The following is a 23,903-nucleotide window of genomic DNA, read 5'->3' as shown; positions in this document are numbered from 1 at the left end:
AAATGTAACTTCTCTATGCTTGCATAATAACGACAAAGGTCTTGTAATATGTTTATATGTTTTTCAGTTTTATGAGTAAAGAATTGATCCATCCAACACTTTTTACCCCTCTGCTGTAAAAGGTTGGTGGGGTATTGTTGTCACCCTGCCGGGGGCACAGGTTAAGCACCTACGTTTGTGAATGCAATAACTCGAGAACGAGGCATCGTAGGAGCTTCAAGTTGATACCATAGATGCATCTGCTAAAATTCTCAGATGAGTCTGAATCTCAGTGATCTCGACCTAAAAGTCAAAGGTCACGTTGTCTGAAAATCTCGATAACTTGAGAACAAGTTGACCTAGGATTTGGAAATTGATGCCACAGGTGTGTCTACCAGGAGGCTGAGGGGTAGAACAAAACAAATCGTTTCTGTTTCTTGCAACACGAAAAACTTCAGTAGTAATGTACAATAAGCCCTTTGTTATCGGGGCTTTTCAAAATAAATAAATAAATGAATAATTTAAAAAAATCCCTGCAGCAAAATGTTGGATACATCAGGCTCCAAAAATATCAAATAGAGTTCTCAAACTTTATCAAATTGGTTTGATTTTGAATGCAATATAAATGAGAGGTATTGTAATGTAACCAGATCAAACAGCACTCAATGCTGACCTTTAATACTCACTTCTTTTTCAGGAATCCACATCAATTAGATGTTCTAGTGCAGTCTCCTATTTCTTATTTTAGATCTAATGTATTGCAATAAGAGACCTATGGTCGATCTCCAGTTTTAAACCTAATATAATATAACCTCATGCAACTTATAACATGACCTAAGACAGTGAGTTAAGGCAGACCTTCCCAAAGTGTGGGGCCCGCCCCCACGGGGCGCCCACAGAAACGCAAAGCAGGAGATGACGCATCGCTGAATATGTTTCCAAACCAACTTCATTCTAAGCCAAAGACTAGAAAATATGGTGAAGCATATCTGCCCTTTGGTTTCACCTGCACAAGTGCTGAGGTAGGTCTCCCCTGCAGAATTGGTTTTCCCTTCGTTGGGAGCAGCGCTGGGCTCTCCAAATCACGGACAAATCCCACAGCTGTTTATGTTTTTAAACCCATTTTGCACAGACAGACATTTTTTGAAAAATGTATTGATAGCAATGTTGAATATTATTACACAGGAAAAAAAACAACTACATGTAAAATAATCACATCGTGACGCCTCTGCTTTTCTAAATGGAGGGACATTAAATGCATGTGTATGTAAGCGTATAAAACCTGAAGATAGTCAGATTAACAGTATTTTGTCTCTATCATTCTGCAATTCATCTCATGTAAAAAATAATGTGGCGCACAGCGTGACGTGAGAAAAGGCACATACCTTTGATGATGCACAAAAAAACCCCTGGTGGAATCACCATTTTCGGTGATTCCAAACGCCGTTTACGTGTGGACGAAACAGCTGCGTTTTCAAAAGTACCCGTGTAGGTGTTAGTAAAAGAGTTAGTAGTTTATTTTATTACTACCTGTCATTTATTGCAGATTACTTGTATTTGCTTAATTGTTTACTAAATGTTTGAGGTGTGAAATAAACCGCAATGGAGCAAAATATGGGTGTGTGTGGTTGGAGGATGTGTGCGTGTATGTGCGTGCATGCGCGCGTGCACCCGGGGGCGCAACATTTTTCTTGTAAAACAAAGGGGGGCCCAGCAAAAAAAAGTTTGGGAACCACTGAGTTAAGGTAACAATTTAAGTCTTTGTGCGTTTCAGGCACATCTATAAAGGACTGGGGTTGAAATTATGTGTTTGGCTGTGAGGCAAATGCTAAAAAAGCTTTTTAATCTAACCCTTTTCATGATGGGCTTCCTTTGAATCTTCCTCCTATTTGGTGTGAGACTTGTTTGGGCATCGTGAGAGCATAATAATGCAGATAAAAAGCATGTCTCACAAGCTGTAGTCTGAGATTTGGCAACCGTGCTAAGACTCTTCAGTAGAAGTTTGTAAGGTTTAGCTTAAGCACCGAGCATAATACAAACTAGCATCTGACACCCTGCTTAGAGGGCATTCTGTTGAGGATGTTTACCATCTTATATGAATCTGTTAACATGCTAACGTTTCTTATATCATCTACATGTTTAGAGAAACATTTATGTCGACCATGAGATCAGATATTAATTCATACATTTTCAACGTCACTTCGCGAGCGCGATAAAATACAATCACTGTTTGTGCACATTACGTAATATCATTGACTGTGAGAAACCTCCGTTTTTCAGCTAATTAATTCTAGCATGACCTGTAGGCTAGCTTTTAAATGCAATATCTGTCATAATGAAACCCTAGGAAACACTTTATAGCTGTCTGCAGTAACTTAACTACCCCTATCAGCATGCATTGCACAGTGGCTGCTGCTACTTGCTGCTACTTGTGCTGCACACTGGGAAAAACAAGAGTTCTCTACTACCTCAAACACACAAGTTACCCAAAGGCCTGAAAGACAGGGTGCAGCTGGTATCGCTGCACTATATGGCAGAGCATAACGTATATTTAATCAGGAATACTCCTTTGGCTAGACTAGGAGGGACACAAGGTCATAAAATGAGGAGTGTGTAAGTCTGAGCCAGGTAGTCGAGGGGTGCTAATGTTAGCAGCTTTGATCTTAGCTGCACTCAAAAGTAATTTTCTACTAGATTAATTGGTCCTGCAGGGTCATCCTAAATGCATCTAATGATCTTGAGAAACTTCTCAAGCCATGTAAGGTTGCTTGCTAATTACAACCAAACAACTTTGGTGAAAAGTGATGCGTCAAGAATTAATTTTGTGCTGCTGCACCCTCCCCGTACATGTGTTATATTAAAAATAAATGCGGTGACTAATTCGAAGCAAAGGGGGATAAAACCTCATATTTTGGTCGTTGCCTGTTTCATCATCTTTGAGCGCACCTGTCAAATCTCAAAACTTAAAGCAATATAGCAATATCCGTGATAAAACGATGTCAGAACCCGCCTGCTGTGACACCCATCTCCCGCAGTCACTTTTGGAGGAGAATGCCTGTCTGCTAAATTTGAAAAGCCTGATACAACCCCATTTTCCATTAGGGCTCTTTGAGAGCCAAGAGGTCCTCTCTGCAGGATGTTAGCAAGCATGAATAATCTCTATACCCCCCTCTCCTGCTAGTAAGCTTTTAGAAATATAAATTATTGAAATGGCTGGTGCTAGGTTTTTCCTTTCTCGGGAGAAAGTGAACTTGTATAAAAGTCAGCTTCCTCAGACATTTATACCACTCCTTTTATACTTCTCCCAGAGTGTTCGTCTGAGTCTACCGATACCACGGCATAACCCTTAAAGATAGCCTAGCCTTTGCTTCTCAATGTACAGTACACGAAGGTTAATGAAGCAACTCAGCGTCTCACGGTTTCGCCGTCTGTCTTTTTTTTGCTGCCTGGTAGGAAACCTCACCTAGTCGCCGATGCTCTCCTGAGCCCCTGCCAGCTTTGGCTTCTGGCTTTGGCCTTTATCAGCTGCCCCTGAACCGATAAGACGAATAAGGCAACGTTGTTTTATGATAAACGTTGATGCTTTATTAAACTTAAAGTTTCAAACATATAGTTATCCCAAGTGGGCGGCGAGAGGGTAAATATACAGTGACTAAGCCTGAGACATAAAAGCGGAACAGATGTCTGTGCTTCAAAGTGACAGGAGCGTTGGTGAGAATGGAGGCGTCTCTAAGGAGAAGGTAGCGTGCGGTTGTTTATATATTCCCTTCCACGTCCTCTTTATTTGTGAATGCTTAATGCACTCAGGAGGATCAAATGAGGGTTGATGGACTGTTAAGAAAAAGCTAAAAAAATAAATAAAGGGAAAAAAAAAGAAGAAGAGGCTTCCTAAGGTGCATCTCATGATGTTGAGAGGGACTAAATGACATCCATTTTGCCTTTGTGTTTGGCAAACAGCTGAAAGCGCTGTCAAATAGTTTGCTCCCTCCTCTGCTGATTACTAATAGTTGAAAAAAAATGTGGATGGAAGACATCCACAAGAATACTTCTTTTTTTCTTTCTTCCTTTCCAACTAAATAAATGGGACACTGTTTTCTGGAGTAAATGGAATCATTGCTCAGGGTAACAACCAGCAAATGGAATATGCAAAGTAAAATCCTGAAGAGGGCGGGAGAAGGACATAAGCGGAGGCGGGAGACGCAAAAAGACTGATCGAGAGAGTCCTCGACGTAAAGCAAATTTAAAGCCCGGGATGAACTGGATCAAGACTGATGGAGCCGGTAAACAGGGGCGAACGCAAAAGACGAAGAAAGACTTGATTGAAGGTAGAGCAGGTCTCAACCTCCCTCTCTACCTTGCCCCTAGGTGATCTTTACTCAGAACAGTACATCTGGCTGAGCTGACATGTAGTCTGTAAAGCAACAACGAAAAAAAAAAGAAGTGGGGGGTCATCTGAGTGTAAATGGAGCTTTGTGCTTGGCTTCCTGCCTGTCTTGCTGCTTGCCCAGCCAGGCCTGTAGAGAAAGGCCCCCTCTCCGCCCTTCCTGCTTCATCTCTCCTTTTCATCTCACTCTTTACCCATCCATTTTAGCGCTACCCCTAAGGGGCATCCGACACTAACACTCCCTCTCTGCTTTCATTCTCTTCCTCCCACTCCCTTCGCTTATGTTGTAAATGGAGGAATATCACAGCTAATCCGTCATGTTTATGAATGACATTGGGCCTACGGAGAGTTGGGTCGCCTTGCCAGAAGTGGCGTACATCTCTGTTGCATGCCCTCTGCTTGGCTGATCCAATCTGCCCCAGCAGCAGTGGCCATAAAAAAAACAAAACAAAGTCTATGGGGGAAGGCAGGCTTGGAGGGACATTTTGTTGGGTCACTTTAAAGCTTTTTTTTTAAAAAAAGAAATCATTTTTCCACCCAATATTTTCTATCGAACTGTAAAAACCAAAGCTGTTCTCTCTGTGGACCTCACTTCGTGTCAGTGTAAACCTTCCAGCTGTGTTTTAAGGGCGTTGTGGACAAATTAATAACAATAATACTCTAACTTGATTGCTCAACATAATTTATTCTTAGAGGCTCAAGGCTGCGATGGTTTGGGCATGTGCAGAGGAGGACAGGAAGTTGGAGATGGAGCTGCCAGGCAGGAGGGAAAGAGAAAGACCACAGAGAAAATGTAGTGAATGAGGACGTGAAGAGGGTTGATGTGACAGAGGAAGAGATAGAGGCAGATGAGCCGCTGTGGCGACTCCTAAAGGGAGAGGCTGAAAGCTGAAACCTGGGTATTGTTTTTGTCAGGATTGCAAATGTGAAATATGTGTAATTTGGCTTTTGCATCATGTGATCTCACCTTCTTGCTGTTGATTTGGAGGAGCCAGTCCGTAGAAAGCTGACTAAAAGGCAAGACTTAAAGCGAGATGAGCTAAAACAAGTGACCCTCAGGTAACAGATGATCAGCTCCGAGGCTAAAGATTAACTAAGATTATTCTGAACAGTGAATCATGCAAGCCTAATCTAGCTGGAGCTGGAAATGAGCATAATGAAATCCTTTAATGAAAGAAAAATGTTGACTTAAAAGTTTTACAACTATTTCTCCAAAGTCACTCTGAATGAGGAAATTGTTCACGTGTGAAGGCTTTCTCGTGGGGGTGGGGGGGAGGGGGTCGCCTGTGATTAATAGATCGACTCTACAATGCTTTCCTCATAATTTCAGGCATTAGGTGAGGATTTTTAATGACAAATAAGCAGCATTCAATTAATTACACAATCTCAAAGGGGATTTATGGAAGAAACAATCAGTGCGGGGCAAAAGGGGGAGAAGAAGCTATTTTTCACCGAGACAGACTGCCGTGAACCTCGGGTTAAGAGAGCTTTCTGCGCCTTCACCTTCCTCCTCCCATATTTCGTTCCAACATTCATCATCGCAGGAGTTTTAAAGAACACACAGGATAGTATTTCACAACCAATTCCCTTTTTTCACTGCTTTAGGCCACAGCGGGGAAATAAAAGTTTTAGTGGATAGTCGATGGTCCCTCGTTGTCCGCCCTGGGGTTTTAGCAGTTTTCTCAAAGAGACTGTATTTGTTCAGCAAATTACTGAACTACCTTTTAGAGGCACCAAGCTGGAGAGACTTAATGCCACTTTGTGTCAGAGTGGGAATGTTCCTCCTAAAACTCTATTACAGCAAATTGAAATTAGCGGTTTGAGCCAACTGTGGCACATTCGCGGTAATATTCATTAGCGCGCTCGGTACCTGTTGAATCAACTAATAAACTAGACTGAAGCATATTTTCCGGAGCCAAGCCAGGATTCCAAGGAGCTGTTTTTACCGCACAAAATGAAACATAAAGGAACAACTGCAGAAACACGTTTTGTTTTTGTTAAATTGACATTCCTCGTGCGGTTTTCTTCACCTCACATCAGATGATTCGTTAATGCCGAACACGAGGCTCTGGCACACATCGGGCGCATGCAGGTATACGTCCAAAACGAGAGGCACCACTCTCTGATCTTGAATGTTAAACGCGCAAATGTATCTTCATTTGAGATAAATGAGTCATGGGCTTTCATTGAAAACACGAACCCTCAGGCTCTTTGCTGGATACAAAAGGATTAGATCTGACATGCAGGTCCTGCACGGACGCATTTGCAAACCTGAAGTAGAAAGCAGCAACCCCTTGCCACTTAAGATTTTCCCATACGGCTGATCTAAGGCTTTTGGACGTACAGAAGTACGACCCCAGACTCTCATGTTTGAAAAGTCTCTTCCAGTCTAGACAATCATAAAGCTACGTGCTATGTTTTAAAACAATTTGAAGGTTGACTCAGAGTTCAGTAGCCTGAATCCTTTAAAAAGCAACACAGGAAGGAGAATTTCAGAATTATCCCCCTTCGACACAGCAGCATGTGCTCTATTAGACGCTAGTGCTGAGCATTTTGTTTTCCATTATTGGATTACTTAAGCAATATCTGCCCAATGCAGGTGCCAGGAGGCTTATTTGGAAAATCAGGCTCAAAGGAAGCTCTAGAGTGAAAAAAAACCTAATCTTATTTAGCCTGGACAACATATGTGCCAAGCAGCACTGGGATGTATCAACGAGATAAATACTGGCTCTGAATTCTCTGAGGGCATTCGAGGAGAATTTAGACGTCTCGATTCGTAGTTTCTTAAGAATTGCGACGAAGCGCGCATCTATGTTTATACTCTGCGTGCTTTTCAGACTTGTTGCTTTAATAGCTGGACCTGCCACTCATGAATGTTACTTTATGCTCCCAGTGTCAGGGGTCATCGCTTTCACTTGCATCTCAACTATTCCAAGTATTCTACCCAAGGCAGTGCCAGCCCATTTATATGCTGAAAGCAATCTTAAGGCATTAGTGGAGTATTTATTTATTTTTTAACTCTGCAAAGCCTCAAAAATGTAAAAAATTGCCTGAAAATTCATTCAGTATTCATATATGAGCTTTAATTCATATCGTTTTTGCTACATGCAGCATTTTTGTGCAATTTATTGCTCACAGTTTAGCTTAAAAACATGCTTAAAAACATCACGCTGATGTAGAAGTCTCAAAAACTCTCAAATATGATTCAGTTGGCGTTATAGGGTTAAATATTGTTTCATGCCACCTGCTAGCATGGCATCCTAAAGCAGAAAAATGATTTGAAGGAATATTTAAGAGGTTCTAAAGTAGGAAAACACCATCAAATGTCCTAGTTCAGTGATCAAAAATTAATTTGGGGACACGTTTCACCTCTGCCCAAAGTTAATGGGAAGAATGATGGATGGTGTGTTGAGCTAAGCAACTATGTCCAAGTTCAAGATTGAGGTTGTTCAACCAAGCTGCAGGTAGCTGATAAAGCAAAGGGTGGGCTCAGATTCAGAACCTGTCACTCTTTAGGAGCCGGATTGTAAAGTGCATCTTTTTTTTTTTAACCACAGTATAAAGTGTACCTTGTAAATAGAGCAAGGAAATCAACTGCGATGCGGGTGAAAGTGGTGAAACATTAGAGCGGAGGGGAGGGAGAGAAGAATGGAACAGATGCCGTCATAGAATTGGCACAAAATGAAATTGCTGCCTTCTTTTGTTAATCAAGAGCTCTTACGTTTGGTTGAGTAATTTTGTTTGTGTGAAAACAAAAGCATAATTAACAGTTCCCTCTCCGTGCCAAAGGGAGAAAAAAATGAATATGTCAGTGGAACAGGAGCCGAACAGAACATTTTATTGACGGGGATTTAGGTCGTCTCTCGCAGCGTTTCTAGAGAAACGTGAACAAATCACACAGGTCACCGTTACGAAATCAACAACGTTGTTTTTTCATAAAACCTTGTTTTATTTTGCTTTCTTTAAACATCAAGAGCGTTAGCACAAATCACGTTTAGGCAAAAACAAAGTTAACCAAAATTTTAAAAAGATCCATAAACATATGAACAATCTCAAGCCTGCAGCGCTGGAGCAAGTCTGCCTCTTAATAATTATAGTTATTTGCTGTTCATCCTTTTTTCATTTTACATACTTTATTTAAATTTCTCTGTCCTTTCTCCTAAACTGTGTACACAGAGTTCTTTTAGAAAACCGAGTCGAGGCAGGCTAATGTATTAGCAAAGTCGATTCCAAACAATGCTCTCGTATTGAGTAAAATCACTGTATGATTAATATGATTAGCACTCTAACCCTCCTAAATTCTCTGATCTTCTTTCTCACTTGTTTTGGATTTTGGAGCATTGAAACAGCTTTTTAATCAGTGTCCCTCAACTTCAAATTATATGCTATGGTGTGGTGGGAAAAATGGTTTGGGCTCAGACTGCTGAGAAAAATAAGCACTACTGTCACACTCAACATGGTTGATGTTTTGCGGCTTCTTTTCTTTTCTGCTAGTCTCATCTTGGGAGGGGTAGCGAGGATCAGATGGATTTCCTTAATTGGGCAAAAATCATCTTTAGGACGACGACAAGAAGTGGTGTAAATAGTTAAAGACGTCCACCTGAGCCAAATTCCTGCACGTTCATAATTGACAATCTTTTGCGAAGATGGGATACCAAAACACAGACTCCCGTGCTGCTGCCACAGCAAGTGACCTGTGACAGCCTCTTTGAGTGGATTGTATCCACTCAAATATGTCCAACAAATATACCTTATTATGTCCCCGGGGGATTTTCCCCGAAGAATAACCTCAACCACGAGGGTGAAAAGTCTTGTTCCGCTTGGGGAGAAAAGGGGTCGGACCAAATCCAATCCTTGTGCAGCAACCACAGAACTAAAGCCAGAATGTGACTGGAAAGGTTTATGTTTTTATGGCTTTACTTGGAAAGTCCGGTGCAACAAAGGCTTATTTTCTTCTCGGATTCCTTCATCGGGTATTTTTGGAGCCAGCTGTGATTTGCCAAATGTGATTTCAGTGTCACAAAAGAGCATCCATAACTCACGATATGGGGAATGTGTTTGTTTTTTTAAATTTACACTTCATTTCACAACCAATGTGTGCTACTTCTTGGTTATTTTTAGAACAGTGTGTAGCTTCTTGACATCTCTAGTCCAGGGCATGACTATCAAGATTTACTACACATAAATTGTCAAACTTACTTACTTTGCTTAAAGCTGCGAAGCTGTTAATTTAACTAAATGTGATGCCAGGCAACACCGGCACACTGCAGCGTTGCTTTGTTAAAAAACCTGTGCTGTGTGCACAGCTTGACATTAACCGGATAAATGAAAGTGATAGCGAAGACACGGTTGAACGTCTGCTGATCCTGTGTAGGTGCTGAGCAGGAGAAACAAACAGGCTTTTCATTTTGATGTCTGAACCCAGTGTCACACAGCTGTCAACATGTAAGTGCGTGCCAAATTTAGGCAGTGTTTCTGGCCTCATGTGCAGGTCCCCATGCCTCACAAATGAATTCGTGTCCATAGATCTAACCACGTTAGTTTTCTAAGACACTGTAAACGTCGCCTTGTACAGCTACCTCGGTGTTGCATCAACTAAAGTACACTTGTGAGTAACTGATTGGCTAAACGGCGCCTCTGTCAGTTCAGACCGCACCAAGTCTATTTAATTAAATCCTGAAAAAAAGGGTTTTTGTCACTCTGGTCACTAAATCTTTTAAGTTACAAGTGAAAAATGACAAAAAAAATTGAATTTATTGCTGTACTGAAGCAACACTTTAGAAACTTTAATGGCCCCTGTTGTCATACAAGGAAAATGTGATTTCACTTATGCTCGTATTCTGTATGAGTGATCAATAGATATAATCTGCTAATGGGGTGAGTTTATGTCCAATGGCCTTATGTCTTCTGCAGAAATCTGCTCACTGAGGTACTTTTTGAGCCAATGTCCTTTTTATACTCATCCAATACTTGGCAACACACACTCATATAGCCTGATAGCCTGGCAGTGGCTAATGTGTGCAAATTGTCATTGGGAGTCTTTTTATATCAAGCACCAGTGCTCAGCACTTCTTTAGAAGGTGACTTCAGCATTTCTCTCCCTTCCATCTCATTTAGTGTGTAAATCCATTGTTGAATATACAGTATGGGTCTGTAAAGCAGGAAGTGCCCTTGTCTTAGGGTGTCCTTGAGATTGCAGTCCGGAGCCAGGTAGAATAAGCGAGCGAGAAAAATTATGTAAAAACCATTCCGCTTTTTACCTGTTAATTTCACCCTTCAGGTTTGACTTTCATTTATTGCACAGAGCGGCTTAGCACTGTTTTCATGGCACCTAGGACATAATGTATTCACCCCAGCCTACACATTCAACAACAAATGCAAGCGCCCCAAACTTTTCCAGTTCCCCCCCTGTCAGGATGCACTTGAGACCTTTTAAGTGGCACTGAAACAGCTCCGTACTGACAATCTCTGCAAGTCGAAAAAACTGCAAACCACTTGGTCTCTGCTTGACTAATTATTTCAGTCTTTACCTCTAATGCCTTGTCAATAAACCACGTTCTTCAAAAATGTGCAACATGTGCGATTAAAGAGAAATTAATGTGATTTAATTTTGCTCTCTTAGCCTTATAAGGAGAACGCTGCAGCAGCTTCCAATTGTGTTCAATTTCCCCTTCCTTTATTTATTATCACAATGGTAATTCACTTCACTATGAAATAAATGAGGGTAGAGCTAAGAGTTACAAGCGGCTTGAGAATATGAATGTAGTTGCGTTTGTTGTATCTAAAGTTTGGGATCTGTGCGAGGAAAGTTTTCAGATAGCTCACTGTCGATGTCGTGACTTTGTGACCATTCTTGATGAGCGCGGGTTCACGAAGCAGCAGTAAATTACATTTCTGGTCAAAGTGGGAATATATGCACGAGGCCAGAACTATTTGTAACAAATCATTAATTTTGTCTGGACGCACACCGGCTGACTGCACTAAAAATATGGTTTAGCGAAATGTAGCGCTCATTTAGATAATATGGGTTTGGCAAAAGTGCACGTTGTTCACTTGACCCCACATTTTTTTTTCCCCTCACACAATTCTTCTGTGTGATGCTGTAGTTAATCAGTAGGCTGAATCAGGCGTACGGCTGTGATTCCTCATGATTTTGCAGAGTACACCACTTAGTTTAAAATGAAATGTCTCCTGTCCCTCTTTTGCAGTCCTTAAAGCTGCAGCACGAGAACAGTTCTAACAACTTACAGGATAGCTAAATTATGATCTCTTGAGCACTTTGTTTTAGAATACATTGCAATCTCGTGAGCGTTGCATTTTAATTCGCATGGATTGTCACATCTAATTACTATATTCAACACGCAACCCTGCTCATAGGCTTGCCTCTGGCTATTGTGTTTGATCAGGTATACTTTGGACTCACTGTAGAATCAACTAATTGTCTGTTCGACCTTGAACAGGCTGGAGGGAGCCTGGACAGGAGCTACCATGTACAATTAATTCATTTCCCCTCCCTTCGTGTCTTTCTTCATTTGAATGAGCAGCGCACTCTCTCACATTAAACTGCTCGTTCATTCCTTAATAGTTGTTAACCTAGAGCTTTTATTGGAGCTAAGTGATTGGGACCAAATGTGGCATAGACTTCAAGTACTGCACCTTTTTTGCAAAATCAATATATTAAACATATGTGACCATTCTTTACATTTTTATTTTGATGTTTTACCGAACTCACGCTGAATTACCAGTTTATATTTATGGGAATGACAACTGAGATTTGTATCGCATGTTTACATCTTCTAAACACTTCAGACTGAGTCAGTGTTTAATTTGTAGACCTGTTTTTTCTAAGGTGATATATGCTGATGGAAAATGTTAATAGTTCTTGAAGACTATTAAATGAACATTAAAAAACAATAGACTGAACATCAATCATTTAGCCACCCTCGGTGGGTTATGAATCATGGCAAAAACAAGTTCCCAAGGGAAAAAGAATAATATTTGAATAATTTCTAAGTACTTTATCCAAAAATCAGCCCTGTTCTTTTTCTTGTATACTTTTCTAGTATTTACAATGTTAATTAAATAAAGCCACTGTGTGACGGAGGCGATTTGATTAAGTGCTTGCTGTTTTTACGAGCATCTGTACTGTGCCAACAACAAGCAGACACAATGCCAGATAACTGCAAAAGTTTAACAAGAGTAAAGCCAGAGCATCTTTCATTACCTTAATGGAAGCTGGAAATGATAAAGATAACGTATGCTCTCGGCAGCCACAAAATTAAAACTACTGACAGGTTAAGTGAATAACCCTACGATGTAGCTTTCTGCTGGGAATCCTCGTTTCCTGGCATTTAGCTGCATGGTATGACACACAGCTTAACTATATACCAATTTCAGCATCACTCCCTGATGGCAGAGGCCTCCTGACAGCAGAACAAGGTGCTCAAGGTTTTGACCCAGCCTCCAAACGCCCCAGATCCCAATCCACACAAGCTTCGATGGGATATGCCAGAAAAGCCCAATTAACCCCCCACCTCCACCCAGAGAACCCAAAGCGTTTGGAGTCATTGTTCCAGTTCCAGAAACCAGATGCCACCCATGTCTGTGCCCTGACAAGATGTCCTGTATATCTAAAAGCACATATTGGCAAAGAAAACAACTTCTTTTAAAAGGAGTGAGTGCACTCCATAGGCTTGGAAATGATCAAAACCCTTTAAAAAGCCTATAGTTGTCCATTTTCAAAGATGCAGCAATCTTTACCTTACACATCAGTTCAGTCGGGGACACAGAGTTGCATTGGAAAACTTTTGCAGCACAGTCTGAAATCACTCATTTGCAATACTGTGTGTTTCTGAGAAGATTTATCCATGGCGGTGGCTTCTCATGCCAGATACCCAAAAGCATTGTTGGAAGGCAGCCATAATTGTCGTTTGGCTGTGCTGCAGACTATGGCATTTCAAAGCTGTTTCTAGTCTGATGTCGCCTCCTGAAAATTTAATGAAGAAATAGTTTCCAAAAAGGTGCCGTTTACGAAAGCAACAGAAGACACTAGTTAGCAATATCGCAGCAGGGAAAGCAAAGCTTAAAGATGTACATAAACCTCATTGGCAGCAAGCAGGTCTTGTTTTGCAGGTTAAGACTTAGCCAACGTTGAAGAGTGGCAGATATTTTGCATATGGGGGATCTTGTGGTGTAGACAGTGTTTGAGTCTGCAGCCTCTCAGAGATCATCACTTGCTTCAAAGTGAAAATACTTCCTGTTGAGAGCTGTGAGCTTCAGACAAAACTGCTCTGGGCTTTGATTTTCTTTGTTTTGCTCAAAGAACATGGTTGGGGCAAAAGTGCAGCGTGAGTTATTTTCTTTCACTTCTCAAACGGCAGCAAGATGTTGCTCGCCCTTGTTCAATCAGAAAGTTGAGACGTGCGCGGGAACAAGACAGCTTTTACAACACGGCAAATCCACCTGCCATCACCAAAGGACATCGAAGCTCTGCTGCACGTGTAGCCACCGAAGCCCCATCCTTTCCCCCAGGAAAAGAAAGAGTGGCATTTATATGCTGTGGATGGATTACATTATTATCGCTCTCATATCTATTACTCTCAGGAGTCATTTAACCTAGCTTAAATTAGCTTAGCATAAAGACTCAAAACATAATTGATTCCTATTTTTAATTTACCCCAAGCTACCTATTATAAAATTCTTTCCTTTTTCTTCATTTATTTCCTTAAACCAAGGTTTATTTACAGTAGCTGCCTGTTAACTTTTACGCTAAGCTAACTAGCTGCTAGCTTTAGCTTATTGTATCGTATTTGTCATTCAAAAATGCTGCTATATATACAAGCTATTTCTTTAAATGGTAAAGATTTTTTTCTTCTTTTATTTTCCAATTATCTCTTCCCCCTCCCTAGCACAAGGTTTGATGCTATGCTCAGTTCTGATATATGCCACAATGTCTGTATAACCTATTTGCAGAGGACCAGCTGCCCCCTGGTTTCCCCACCATAGACATGGGCCCACAGTTGAAAGTTGTGGAGCGAACACGCACTGCCACCATGCTCTGTGCTGCCAGCGGCAACCCAGACCCAGATATCTCTTGGTTCAAAGACTTCCTCCCTGTCAACACCAGCAACAACAATGGGCGCATTAAACAGCTCAGATCAGGTAGGTTTCCTCTGCTGAAAATCTAATTACCGGACAGGGAAGTCTTCTTTCTTGTTTTCTTCTATCTGATCTGCTCCCCCTATTGTATCCTCTGTTCTTTCATCCACTTCTTCCTCCCATAATTTAACTTCTCATTTGGCTTTTAATTTTGTAGGTAATGGCATTGTTTCTACTATTTCCTGTCCTCTACTTTCTGTACACCCTGGTGTGTTGTGTCCGTTTGTGTGTCTCCCTTTGTCTTCCAGTGTTGTCATGGGCTGTTGGGATTGTTCCCCCTCCCTCTGTGTTTGCTGGCTTCTGCCCCAACTTCTGCCCTCATTGCTCACTGCTGTGACTTTTTTACAATGAATTCTTTTGCTGTTTTCTGTTGATTTCCTTTCCACTGCATTGGTGCAGAATTTTTTAGAACCATTTTCTTCATGTTCTTATGTCTTTTCTTTTAACAATTAATATTCAACATTCGGCTTCATTCAGAATCTGCAACGGAGTGCGCATACTTTTAAAACAGGAAAACACGCTCCCTCCCCCCAAAAAAATCAAATGAATGTACTTTTGTCTAAATTTTACTTTCCAAAAGGTATCTTAAACTAATTTGGGGTAGATATTTGCTGTTTTTAAGGCCTTTTACGTTTAAGAAATACATTTAATTTTGGAGACTATTCAGCCACAGTAGTGCGTAAAACTTCGTAAAGCTTTTCCCTCTCCCCTCAGCCCCTTGATTCATTGACTTTAGCAGTCCTTGCTTTAATGTTTAGATGCCAGCTTTGCTTTTTTTGCCTGTGACACACCCCAATATACTCATTATATATATATATATATTTATTCAAGTTTGATTTTAATATCGCAATATAGAACTTATACATACATATAGCCTGCAACTTTATTTAGCAGCTAATATCAGCGCATTAACCTAACTACTTAAATTTTAAGTCTTGTGTGTTTGACCCCCTGTCTTCACAGATTTCACAGCTGTTCTTTGTTAAATCATCGTGTTAACCTTACCTCTTTGCCTACTTGTTTTCAACAGAACTGTGTAGCATTAATCCTTTTTGCTAACGTGCAACTCAGAGTTTATAAAGCATTAACAAAACCTTGTTAACTAAACTTACCTAAAAAATATAATCATATTCTTATGCTGTCTTTCTTCTCTCTATATTTTTAAATCTACAGAATCCTTTGGTAAGTGCTTAGCTCTAAAGCGCACATCACCTCCACTAATTTTCATGTTCCAACAACTATTAAAATGCATGGCATGCATTTTACTAACAGATAGTTTAGTCTCAGGGCTACTACTAGAGGCACATACACTCTCCCCTCACCCCACGGTGTCCTGTCACTACCAGCTGTAGCGTCACCCAATCTGGCGGTTATCCAAAGTTTAGCTTAGCATTGTCATATACTGACCTGGATAATGATCTGTCCTCACATGTTTGTAACTCACTTACTGACCCACCGCTTACTCACTTAATCTTTTAACACCAGCACATCTTAGGCATGGAAATTTAAAGAACCTTTAGAGAGGTGACCAGCTCTTCTTAGCTCAGGTCAAGCAAAGGGATCACACTTTTTTTTCTTTAAGTATCTCTGCTCTCAATCTTACACACCACAAAGTCCTGAAAGTCTTTCCCTTCAGTAGATGGTCTTCAGAAGCCATTGCCACTTCCAAAATGGCACCTCCCCGTGGTACACCAATGTGTCTCTCTGACCAGTGATTTTTCTATGATGAATCCTGTCTTTCTTTGCCAGTAGAGTACAGAAAAAAAAGTTCTTATTCTCTTTCTCTCTCCTTTCTCTTTTCCTGTAGTACCTTTATTTACGTACCCTGTTAAATCTAATTTGATTCTTCTTCCAAAGCCCCCAGCCTCTATCTACACGTACTAATGCTTCTTCTTTCTAATCTTATTTGCATTCATATTATCCACCCAGGTGGTACACCAATAAGAGGTAAGAGTGCTGAACTGACGTTCACAGAATGAAAATAATACAAATTCATTCTTGCTGTCAATCCATCCATTCACTTGAATCACCTCCATTTCTGTCCTGTTTACCAAGACCGAATCCCATTTCATTCATATGGACCTTCCTTCTTATTTGTCCTGTTTCGTTGACTACGTTCGTATTTCATTTTTCTGTCTACGCTTTATTTACTCTTTATGTTCTCGTTTTAAGAGCCCGTTTAGCTCAGTTGCGATATGCTTGCCCTGGCTCGAATAAGCATATCCAATGACAATTATTTTTTTGAACTCTATTTTTTTACGTTTCATTTTTGTTTTCTTTTTGGCCATAGCGAATCATGTGTCCCTCTTTTTGTCCAACTAAAACAACCAAGCATTTTTCCCCCTTAGCTGTTCTTGTTCAGCACTAAAAATATGCACAGATGCTGTGGAATCACGCAGGCATGCTGACGACAACATTGCCTCTCCTCTGCTTTTTTCTCCCAAAGAATTCTTTCTATCTTTGCAAACTATTTTTTTCCCATTTCTTCTATTTGCTTTCCTCTCCTGTACCTCTACAAAAAAGCCCAAACAACCACTTTTTTGATAAAGTTTCTACGGTGCTTTTTTTCTCTTTCACCTATTTTTCTTACTTTTCTTGGGTTTGGAGACTATTTTACTTTTTGACTTTTTTTCTTCAGGGTTTGGGAAGGCAAACAAGTAGAGTCTGGCGAGGACCCGATTGGCTCATTTTTGCCGTGTGACATGGAGCCGGAGAGTTGTTGATGCATAAAGCCATTTTTCCCTGGGTCATGTGACACCACACTGCTGATCCCATTGGTGGATTTTTATGGGTGTCTTTTGTAGCTTTCACAAGCTAAAGCAGTGGCTGGTTACCTTCTTGTCGGCTCAGGCCGGTATTTTGAATTTTGTCTTCTAATACAATTGCATTTTATTTTTCAGCTAAGGGTTGTCAGAAGGTTGTAAGTTGTGTCGACATACATTTCTTCGCTAAGATTTGCATGTCAAAACTTTTGTTACAGAGGGTTATATGGTGCTTTTGCCTTGCATAATACGTTCAATTACATTTTTTCCAGATGTCTCAGCAGCATTTTTCAATTTTTTGGTACGAGCTGCATTTTTTTTGAAAAGTCACTTCACTTAAATGAAGTCCCAAATTATTCTGCAGGCAGAATAATACACCTGATTTGTGATTGAATATGCTAAAGTTCATACCTAAAATTCTTTTGTTCAATTGTCTTCCCTTGTTATGCTGCTTTCTTATACTGTAAACCTCTTTTGTTTGATCCATGTTTCCCTGAAGTAGTATCACTCATCCCCATATTGACCAGTCCAGTGATATGTTGTACATTGACGGGCTTGCCCCTATTTTTCAAAGTGACTTTTTTTTTTCCATTGGCGTTAGGATGAGTGTCTTGTTAGAGCCTATAGGTAAAAAAGCTTCTCTTCTTTTTTTTTTTAAGAGATGATTAGGAGGGTAAATATATTAGCGACTGAGTTTGGTGTTATTTTTCTTTTTTTTTCCCTTTGGATTTGGTTGACGATGTGTTTTTTTTTTCCTTTCTTTTCTCGTGTTGCTACTTTAGGCTTCTTGAAGGAAACTATTTGCATCGCAGTGTTTTGCCTCACTTACAGTGCGATTGCACAGTCTCGATTTCCCCTCAGCCAGTGGATCAGGCTGTGACAATAAATGATCGAATATAATTTATATAGTTTATAAACATTTTATTCATACATTTAATTGGATATCGATCAATTATAAGGTTCATTTCACTGATCTACTGATGCTTAGAAGGACAAAGAAATCTAGAAATGAAGGGTGCTGACGTTGACCTCCATGAGGTCAAACGAGCCCGTTGCTTTTTTGTTTGTTGTTTTTTTTGTTTGGTTCTTTTTTGCTTGTGAACTTGATGCTGACGACATAGCTTTAACCAAATATACTTTGCTACCCCGTTTGCTATTCCCAACCAGGAGCCCTCCAGATAGAGCAGAGCGAAGAGTCTGACCAGGGGAAGTATGAATGCGTGGCGACCAACAACGATGGAACCCGCTACTCTGCCCCAGCAAACCTATATGTCAGAGGTAGGAAGCGCGCGTTAAGCACCACCAGCATGCTCCTGTCAAACAATACATTAACTTTCTCTTTACGATTCAAGAGGAATTTTTAAAATTAGCCAATAAAGTCTGCAGGGGCCACATCGTGTGACTCTATTGTAAGTATGCTTGATTTGTTAAGTTTAGGTTTTGGTATTGGTTTGGTCTTTTTGTTTTTGCACTTGACTTACCTGCACTGATTTGAACCTAAAGTGCTCTTTTACATGTTTCTGGCCCTTTTCTCTCGATTATCCTGAATCTAACACTGCTTGCTGTTTTTATCTACTAATTGCTTTTGAAACCTAACTGTTGGAGGCGGATGTCCTCCCTCCCCTCCATCAGCCCTGACTTTTTTTTCCCAGCAGTAAACAGCTCCTTTTTCTACCCACTGGTCAACAATGGAAGGACACCTTTAATCCCATTACCTTTGCTGCTGACAATGAATATGTTAAACCACCAAATTCGAGAGTTTAAACTGGAATATAATATTTCATTATGTAACAGTTGTGAATTTTGTTATCCTGCAATAAAGATGAAATTAGCTGACAAAAGAAAACAGTCACAGCTGCACAGCCTCTGAAATATAAAGCTCATTGGTCTTCTTACTTACTTCTTATTGCACTTAGTATGCAAAGCTTTTTTTCCTTTTATATACAAAACCCACTGTTTTTGCTCCAGTAATCTAGAAACTTTCCATATATATATATATATATATATATATATATATATATATATTTTAGGGGTGCAACGATACACAAAATTCACGGTTCGGTTCGGTTCGGTACTTTGGTGTCACGGTTCGATATTTTTTCGATACAAAAAAAAATGTTCATGCCTTTTTAATTTGTCATTTATTAAAATTATAAATATATATTTTAACACAAAAGTACAGTTTTTAAATTTAACCCTAACCCTTGTGCGTGTTGTTTTTTAGCTCGTCATATTGCAGCCACAGAAATTCTTTTGTCCATGAAACCATAAAGCTGCACTTTCTTTTTGCCTTATAGTCTGATTTGTCATAACTTCTCCGTTTTGTGGTAAGCTTTTCTTTGGCTGTCACTTCTTCACCCTGACCTGTCTTATTTGGCTCAGCAGAACTAAAATATATATCTGTCTGTGAAGGTTCTCAGTCATCCAGGTCATTGTAGTGAAATATATATCCTGCCGCACTCACATAAGCTCAGCGATTCTCTGCGCGATCAACCTCTCACATGTTTAAGCTGCGGGAGATTTCACTTGTCATGTTTGCATAGTAAGCTAACAATTAATAAGACGATGTCAGAGGAATTGGTGCACAAATTATCATCACTCACAGATCAGTGCTGTCGCTCTCTATACACAGTTCGCGCGATTGCAAAGTGAAAGCAAAAAAACAAGCGCAAATTCAAACACGATTTCAATATGTCACATATTGACAGTGGCTCACCCAATGACATAATTACCCAGCTACATTTCTGAAAGAATGCAAAAGCATTGACATATATTTTTCCTTCCTACAATAGCCCGACAGGCAGGGCAGAGATAGCCCCGGGACATCGGGCTAGCGATATTGCGAGCCCTGTATCTGATTGAGGAATCACTCATCTTTGGAAAAGAGAGTTTATTACAGAGAAATGTCTCTTTCCAAAATAAAAGCTATACTATCCGCTTCTTCTGGGCTATATTCTCAGCAGCATATTAAACATATCAGGTCTCCATAAGGAGAATCCTGTGCTAACAGCTGTCTAAATGACTCGGCTAAAGTTTGTAGCATGCATGCTTGTTGTTTTTGTCTTTGCACTAGGATGATGTCGGCGTAAATGTGCAGTCATATTCGTTGTGTTCCCACTAGTGCTTTCAGGTTAATCTCGTTGAAATAACCTTAACGCCACAACACGGCAAATCTCCGTTAACGAGCTACCCTATACAGAGGGGCTAGACGGCCAACATGTTAACGAGCTAACTGCGCTAACACACTAGCTCCCACCCATGTAATTGAGCATTGCATGGCACATCCAACATACTGTTTTACTTTAGTCCATGACTCGCTTACCTTCAGGGTCATACGTCACATGAAAACCAAAATAATTCCAAACGCCAGATCTGAATGAGGGTGGGGAGGTCCACTTCTGTCTCGCTAGCTTGCCCTGCGCTCTTCCTTCTGACCATCCTGTCTGTGTTGAGTGCTCAGTGAATCTGCGTTCGACTACTCCGCCTAGGCTGCACTCTCGAGCCTAGGCGGAGTAGTCAAATGCAGATTCACTGAGCGCTCAACACAGACAGCATCGTCAGAAGGAAAGTTGATAAAATAAATTACAAATTTTGTATTGTTCTTTTTTTTTTCTCCCCTTTGGTTTTCTTTCTTTCTCTCCCCCTCTTTCTTTCATTCTTTCCCCCTGTCCTATCCCACAGTCATGTCTGTCCCGTTTGCAACTGAAAATAAAATAAATTCATAATTATAATAAAGGTCAATCAAATGGACCAATATGATGATCCACTTAAAATAAATCCTCTTGGCATCTTTCTTGGCCTCAAGACAACAATTCTGATGGCTATAGATCCAAACTGGACACAAAAAAAAAAAAAAAAAAAAAAAAATTGAAAAAAATTGTATTGTTCGATACATATGCGTACCGAACCGAAAGCACTGTATCGAACGGTTCAATATCGATACGAATATCGTTGCACCCCTAATATATATATATATATATATATATATATATATATATATATATACACAGTGCTCTTTAGTCCTATGGGTAGCATTCATTAATTATAGTTTCAAAGTATTTTTTTATAATCAACTTACATTAATATTTACTATATTTGAAGCTAACCACATGACTTGAGCAGACGATATGTTTTTTTTCTTCTTATTTAGGAGGATTGAAATTAGACAGGTTAAGACTTTGCTTGGTAACATTGGTGCTCTTGGGTGCAAGCAGCTTCCTGTGCCCTCCAAACAGAAGGTCCTTCTAATTGTTCAAGTAGCATCTGAACACCTAAAACATGGCCTTTTTACTCTCTGTGTTTCCCTTGTTTTTCTCCTTTCCTTATTTCATTTTGTTCTGCATCAAATTCCCCACATCCCTCAGAGCTGCGAGAAGGTTGGTGTGTTTTTTACTTTTTGAACACAACAGAAACAAGTGTTTTTATTTTATTTATTTTTAGCTACATTTTAGAGACGTTTAAAATGAAAAAAACTGATGTATTACTTTAGCCTTTTTTTTTTTTCTTTTTTTTGCTCCTTTGAATATTATTTTTCTCTGCTGTACGTTCAGTGTCCATGTTCCCATTGAGAATGCCTCTGGTCCTTGCTTGACTGTCCAATAGGTGGTGCATGTTTTGCATCTTGAGGTGGGGTTTTAGGAATGATATTTGCATCTGTCCGACGGTCTATTTGCATGGTCACCTGTTAATGTTTGGACTAGCCACCCCTTTCCCCCAGCTCCTACCCTGTCAGTGTTCCTGCTTGGTTTCTCTGATAACTAACAGCACAGCAGGGGAATAGAGTAAGGTGGTTAAAAACAAGAAAGAAAAGAACAGAGCTAAATGACAAACAGCATTAGGAAGATCGCTGTCTTTCATTTATCGGTGCTTAGAACTAAAACCACCTCCATTCACGTGGATGTCAAATGTTTCTCTGCATACAAGAGTTTAAGCCTTAGTCTACACAAAAACTTCCCTCTAACAGAAGTCTGTCACAGATAAGAGCATCTTTAACCGAAATCCACCTCTTGTTGTAATTGGAACCAAAGGCAGGCATCAAGCTCTAAAAACAATCCTGCCGTTAGAGATGATCCACTTCCTCAGATGAGGATGTTTCTGCGCAGGAAGTCATGAAAGAATGATGTATTTAGAGCGTTATCCACAAGACTTGACAAATGTAATGATATTCAAATGAGCAGGATAATATTATGTCTGTGGGGAGCGTGATCCAATTGGATATTAATTAAATATTGAGTGAGAGAAACGTTGTATTTAATAATGCAAGCAGTTCCCCTAGATTTCCTGTCTGGAGAGCTGCCGCCTGTTCAACAGAATGGGCTCTGTGAATTAGTAGCAGGCAGCTGCAAGAGCACGTCTGAGTTCTAGTCAAATATAGCACAAGTAACTAGCTTAGACTCAGCGTAAGTGTAACTGCAAATATTCCTATAATCTTTAGAAGTGATTTATTCCTTCATTTATTTCTTCAAGGTTTGCTAAATAATTTATTGAGTAATCTATTTTGAATTCCATGAGCAGTAACACTGACTTTACGTTTTATTTAAATCCTTGCTAGAAGTTGTACAACAGCACCTGGTAGCACCAGCCTCATTTCCTTTGTGCCTACGTCCCCTGGATAAACCTGAGTGCTAAGATGATGTTATCTTCTTTTGTGGCTCTCTGTTCTCCCTTAGCTTGTGCTAGCCGCAGTTAGAGCAGTGTAACAGTGTCAGGCTAACCTCTCCATTTACACCGAGTGACACAATGTCTTCCCTCTGACCCTGTTACTGCTTCTTTTGCCCCCGCAGCCCCCTTTCCCTAGACTCCCTCATGTGGTTGCCTCCTAAAGCCAACATTGTTCTTGTATGCATGATTGATTCTTGCTCTCCTCCAGAAGGCCTCGATACCATTCATGTGTTACCGGCGTCACACATTAACATTCATCTTTTATTGGAGCAAATCTGCACAATTAAGAGTAATTTAATCTAACTATTTTTAAAAAGAGTTGCCGTAAGAGTGAAATGTATCACATTTTTGCAGGAATAGCACATTATAATGCATTATTGATGTGCTGCAAAACTAGTTTCGGAGGTTTCATTGTATTAGTGAAGAAAAAAAGTAAAATTACATTGAGAGAGGGGATATTCCCTCCCAGATCCCAAGCAGATACAATGCCGATATTTGATTATTTAACCCTACAGTATATCGGCCGATACTTTTCTTTCAGACAGATTTCTGTAACATTTGCTTATGCCTAGTTATTTATCACTCCTTGTTAGTAGTTTTTATTTAATAAGCTTTTATTTTTAAAATAAGTCTTTAATCTGCTGATTGTTTGCAGAGTTCCCTCTAGTGGACAAATTATGCAACATCATTATATATGCTGATACCGATATAAGAGCCAATAGCTGATATTGACCGATAAGTTGGCTGCACCAATGCATTGTTCGAACCCTGCAGATGCATCCGTCTTTAAGTGTGTTACCCTCCTTTTAGGATTGAATCCTTTCCTATAAATCCCTAACATGGCACATCATTTCACAGCTGTCAAACTGAATGACGTTTCTTAGCCCTTTCTGTCAAAATGTACTGAGAGGCGTATAGTCATACTGACAACAGTTAGAATTAGCATCATAAATGATTTT

General features: G+C 40.0%; 1 protein-coding gene across 5 annotated transcripts in view; it reads left to right on the top strand.

The window, feature by feature from the left end:
• Positions 1 to 23,903, top strand: part of LOC308402910 (receptor-type tyrosine-protein phosphatase delta-like) — a 421,888-nt gene that overhangs the window by 353,760 nt on the left and 44,225 nt on the right. For all 5 annotated transcript variants that reach the window (XM_080892054.1, XM_080892053.1, XM_080892056.1 and 2 more), the window contains 2 exons: positions 14,336 to 14,524; positions 18,451 to 18,561. In XM_080892054.1, the coding sequence (XP_080748180.1) occupies positions 14,336 to 14,524; positions 18,451 to 18,561 (300 nt within the window). The remainder of the gene's footprint in view (positions 1 to 14,335; positions 14,525 to 18,450; positions 18,562 to 23,903) is intronic.

This window comes from Rhamphochromis sp. 'chilingali', assembly GCF_963969265.1.
Source record: "Rhamphochromis sp. 'chilingali' genome assembly, chromosome: 1".
Lineage (NCBI taxonomy): Eukaryota > Metazoa > Chordata > Actinopteri > Cichliformes > Cichlidae > Rhamphochromis > Rhamphochromis sp. 'chilingali'.
This window is presented reverse-complemented; position numbering and strand designations above follow the sequence as displayed.